The sequence below is a fragment of the Netta rufina genome, assembly GCF_964035555.1.
Source record: "Netta rufina genome assembly, chromosome: 12".
NCBI lineage: Eukaryota > Metazoa > Chordata > Aves > Anseriformes > Anatidae > Netta > Netta rufina.
The window spans coordinates 20,212,200-20,217,148 of record NC_140135.1 but is presented as its reverse complement, the minus strand read 5'-3'; the positions used below and the strand labels follow the sequence as shown (position 1 = coordinate 20,217,148).

General features: G+C 58.1%; 1 protein-coding gene across 1 annotated transcript; it reads left to right on the top strand.

Moving 5' to 3' along the window:
- Nucleotides 1-1,010: 1,010 nt before the first annotated feature.
- LOC311213750 (putative P2Y purinoceptor 10) lies at nt 1,011-2,126 on the top strand (the record flags this gene model as incomplete). The annotated part of the gene is made up of 1 exon (XM_084293963.1): nt 1,011-2,126. One exon carries the CDS (start codon nt 1,011-1,013, stop codon nt 2,124-2,126), a length of 1,116 nt encoding a protein of 371 aa, XP_084150089.1.
- Nucleotides 2,127-4,949: the final 2,823 nt, after the last annotated feature.

Genomic DNA, 4,949 nt, shown 5'->3' with positions numbered 1-4,949 from the left:
ATCCCGTACACAGCTAGAGCACCCCGCTCTGCAGCACCCTCCTCCTGCATGCCAGCCCCCTGCACAGCTGCCTCCCAAGGAGGAGCAGGGTCAGAGCCTTCACCCTGACACCTCGTGTGCAGGAGCTGCTCCCTGCTGCGGGCAGTTTAGCTTTGGGAAAGCCGTCCTTGTGTCAAACACCAGGCACAGGGCTGTGGGAAGCTGCTTCCTAATTAAATGCCACTGCTGAGGGGCTTGGTGGCAAGGGCAGAGCTGCTGGGGCTGTCCCAGAGCAGGCTGCTGGAAGGAAGCCACAGGCGTCCCGACACCCTGCAGGCTGCCCGAGGCTCTGTTTCCAGCACCACATCTCCCAGAGGCAAATTGCACGGCGTGGGGCTTTGCTCCCAGATAGCAAATCCACCACCCTCCAGAGACCCACATGTACCCGTGAGCCCCACACGACTTGCCAATGCCCCCGCGCTGGCAGTGGGAGGTGAATCAGGCAAATGGGGGAAAAAAATCCTTCTGCAGCTCTGAGACAAGCGTATTTGTCTTCCTGCAGGGCCTGGGCTGCTGCTGGCAGATCCTGTCTGTTGCTACAACACGATGCCTGCACAGCGTGCCGGGAGCGCCCAAATTGAGTTAGCAGGACTGACAGAGGGACTGGCGTGCGTTCGGCTGGCTATTAGCTTAGGAAAGCAGCCTTGGATCTGGAGCCAGGGCTGTGATAGATCTGTCTGCACCTCCCTGGCTGGCCTCTGCTCCTCTCTGCTGCCAGCAGCATCGTTTGCTGAGGCTAATTACACTGAACCTCTGCGCGGATCCAAAAGGACAATTTTATCAGCCCGCTCAAAGCCCCTCTTTATTTGCAGCCCCACGGAAATCACCTGTATATATGCAGCTTGTCCTTCCACCCTGAAGTGCATTTATTCAATGCAGGGAGGTTTGGGGCATCACAGCACTTGTTTTTGCTCTCCACAGAAAGCCTCCACCTGCCTGAATCCACCACGGAGCGAGGAGACTCGGCCGAGATGGAGAGCAACGCGTCCTCTGGGAACTGCACCCACCCGCAGATGGCCTTCCAGTCCACGCTGTACGCAGCCACGTACACCATCATCTTCATCCCCGGCCTGCTGGCCAACAGCGCTGCCCTGTGGGTCCTGTGCCGCTTCATCAGCAAGAAGAGCAAAGCCGTCATCTTCATGATCAACCTGGCCGTGGCCGACCTGGCCCACGTCCTCTCGCTGCCGCTGCGGATGTATTACTACATCAACCACACGTGGCCCTTCGGGAGCTTCCTCTGCCAGGTCTGCTTCTACCTGAAGTACCTCAACATGTACGCCAGCATTTGCTTCCTCACCTGCATCAGCATCCAGCGGTACCTCTTCCTCCTCCACCCCTTCAGAGCCAAGGACTGGAAGCGCCGCTACGACGCGGCCATCAGCGCGGCCGTCTGGCTCTTCGTGGGGGCTGCCTGCCTGCCCCTGCCCATCGTGAGGAGCCCGGCCCTGTCCAACAGCACCAACACCTGCTTTTCGGACCTGGCCGTGAAGCAGCTGGCGCCGGGAGCCTCCATCGCGCTGGTGACGGTGGCGGAGCTCTTCGGCTTCGTCATCCCCTTCGGCATCATCGCCTGCTGCACGTGGAAGATGAGGCAGTCACTGCGGGAGTGCCAGACGCAGCTGCAAAACGCCAGCGAGAAGCAGCGAGCGCTGCGGATGGTCCTGATGTGCGCCGCCGTCTTCTTCATCTGCTTCACCCCCTACCACATCAACTTCCCCCTCTTCATGATGGTGATCGAGAACATCATCACGGACTGCGCCGTGCACAGGAGCACGCTCCGCTTCCACCCCATCTCCCTCTGCCTCGCCAGCCTCAACTGCTGCCTGGATCCCGTCCTCTACTACTTCATGACCTCCGAGTTCCAGGACCAGCTGCTGCGGCACGGCTGTGCCGCCCTGCGGGCTCGCCTCACGCGCAGCCGCAGCAGCTTCTCCGTGGTGGACGCCGGCCACGACATCCGCACCAAGCCGAGAAACCTGCCGCGCTTCAGGCTTTGGTCCCTCCCCAAGCTCTTTGGCCGGATAAACAGCATGGAAATCCCCCCGGTGCCGCCCGATGAGCTCCTCCTGGAGTCCATCTCTTGAAAAGAAGACGCTCCCCGCCGCGTAGGTGCTCCCCGTAGCTTGAGTGAAGGTCGCGTTGGGTCTCCACATCCGTGCTGAATTCCCCCTGTGCGCAGCAGGTGCTGGGATCGGGCCCAGGAGGACGTTTTGGTGGAGGAGGTTTGGGTGCTGTGTTGTAGTGTCAGGGACCATTCGCCTTACAGTGTTCTCCGTCATGTTATCGCTAAAATATCTCAAACAGCCGCCACAACCATCAGTGTTTTCTCCCCTGCCGGACTGCAGCTAGGTGTGGTGCCCTGCCTTTGCTGTCGTGTCAGTGTCTGTACCTATTTGTCGTGTTTGGCAGCCCTTCTGCATCCTGCCAGGGGTGGTGCGGGGTGGGCCTGTGCCCTCCGCACCGCGGGCTCCAGATCAGGACGGGTAATGGTTTGCATGCAGAGCAAACCTCTCCCTCCGAGAAAATCAACACTAAATCTGGACCTTGGGACTGCAGCAGAGAGGATGAGAAGCTGGCGTTGCCATCTAGGAGCCTGTGTCACTTGGAGGGTTGCTAAAGCCTCTGCTCATCGATACCGAAGTCACACAAGCCCCTCGGGTCTGCTTCATAAACCAGGAGTGGGTGCAGCCCTCGCTGGGACCAAGAAACGTTTACAAACCTGACCCGAGTGCATCCTTCAGGCTTCAAACTCGGGAGGAAATAAAATGTTCTCAACACGTCTTTGGGCACTGTGGGTGTTATTTCAAGCAAACCCTCCCATGGTTGTAGGGACCGACTCGAGCCGCTCCCAAAGAGCCCCAAGAGCCCCGACGGCCACCCCCAGGCAGCATTTCCGTAGCACTTTTTTCTTGGACAGCTGCATTTTTTCTATTTATCAGCTAATTCGGTACTGGCATCACTCTCAAAGCAATGTCTCAAGGTGCAGGGGGTGCCTGTCCTGCTCCTGGCCCCCCTTGGGCTGCCAGCGGCCCCAAAAAGCACCCCCCCCAACACCACGGCCCCGTGGGCTGCGGGGTTTGCTCTCGTGCACTAAGGCGTTGGTGACTGCCGTGCCAAAAACCCTCAGAGGATTACATAAGTAAATGTAGGCAGAGGATTTTTTTTTTTTTAATAGAGAACAGATTTACTGATAATTGGGTGCACATGTCCAGCCCATGTGGCGTTCCTGGCGAGGTGCACGCAGGCGGTGCAGTTCACTGCTCGCCAGCCAAAGAGACCCACACAACCTGGGGAAATGCTTTTTGGGGCTTACCATGCTCCAGCTCACACCGTCCCCTGCTGGCCTGAGCCTCCTCCTCTCACAAAAGAAAAAGAATAATTAAGGGATGTGGTTTCCTTGCTTGGTTTTGGGGGAAAAAAAAGGCTTTTTAGGGCTTCAAAGAGCTGCTTCAGAGGGGCACGTTGGAGTGCAGGGAGTGGACGTCCAGGTCGACCTTGGTGACCCCTCAGGGCATTTATGGCATCCTGCTGAGTGAAGGCAAAGCCCGCACCGCAGCTCTGACCCTCCTGGCAGCCCCATGGAGCTTCCCCAGCAACCCCAGTTACCGCCGGGGCTTCGCCAGTCTGTTTGCAGATTGCGCAGCTTCACGGCAGCTTCTGCAACGCAGCCCTGCCTCCGAGAGGAAAACAGGAAAAAGAAAGCAAAATAAAAACTCACAGCAAGCTGTCACGTGCAGATAGCAGCAGCCATTCCTGCGGGCAGCCCTGCCTGCACCGCAGCTTGCAGGGGAAATAGAGCAGAACCCCCCTTTTTGGGGTTACCCACACAGGATAGCCATGAATTCGCTGTTGAATAACATCTTTAATAACTCCCTGACCAGATTTATGCCAGGAAAGGACTTGTTCTTGTTCCTAACTTGACCTAAGTGAAAGTTTTCTTGTTGCTGGTTCTGCTTCAGCAGATAAGGCTGCGCTGGGTTTTACCCAAACCCGGCCCAAACCCAAGGAAACTCCCTTCTTGTGCAGGCTGCTGCCTCCTGCCTGCCGGAGCCCGGGTGGCTGCCAGCCCGCCCTGTCCCACAGCCAGCAGCACTGCGGCATCCCCAGCAAGATTTAGGACCAGAACGAGCTAACTGCTAAAATGGGAAAATGAAGTGCTGGAGAGAAAGGGAAGGAAGGGGCGAGGGCGAGGGCTGATAGCAGCAGGCTCACCTCCGCAGGCTCACAGCCAGGGACCCCTGGCTCTGCCTGCAGCTGCGGCCGCGCAGTGTCCTGAAATCTCACATGCAATTCGTTGTTCTACTCACACGCAGTTCATTAAGCACGCAAAATTCCCCAGGACCTAAATAAAGGCTCTCCAAGGTGATGCCCCTCGTGCGCAATGCTTTCTAGGGCACTGCAGGAAGGGAAGGAAAGCTGCTCCGCTCTGCTCTGCTCTGCTAAAAATACCTTGTCCTGCCTCCGGGACCGCGTGCCTCCCAACTTCACCTCACCAAAACCACCCCGCTGGTGGCAGAGCCTGCGCTGCACACCCAGGAAGGATTGATCCCCAGGCACGGTGAGTGCTGGCTCGCTGAGTGCTGGCACAGTGCGTTCTGGCACCCTGCTCCCTGCCGCCGCTCCCGGCCACTTGGTGATCCTCCCGTCCTCGCCCTGCAGCGAGGGGAAAGTGCCGCGGCTGGCACGGGAACAGACACAGCCAGGCTCGAGTGCTGAGGGTAACCTAGATGCACAGCAAGCAAACGTTGTTGCCAGGGAGTGGTTTCCCAGACAGCAGTGATTTCATCCCACCCAAGGCCAATTTTTTGATTCACGGCTCAGCCAGCCGCTGAAGATCAGGTCACTGATGGTTATCGGGGTGGCACTCTTTTAGAAATATGGGGCCGTTTGGCAGCTCCAGGGCTGGA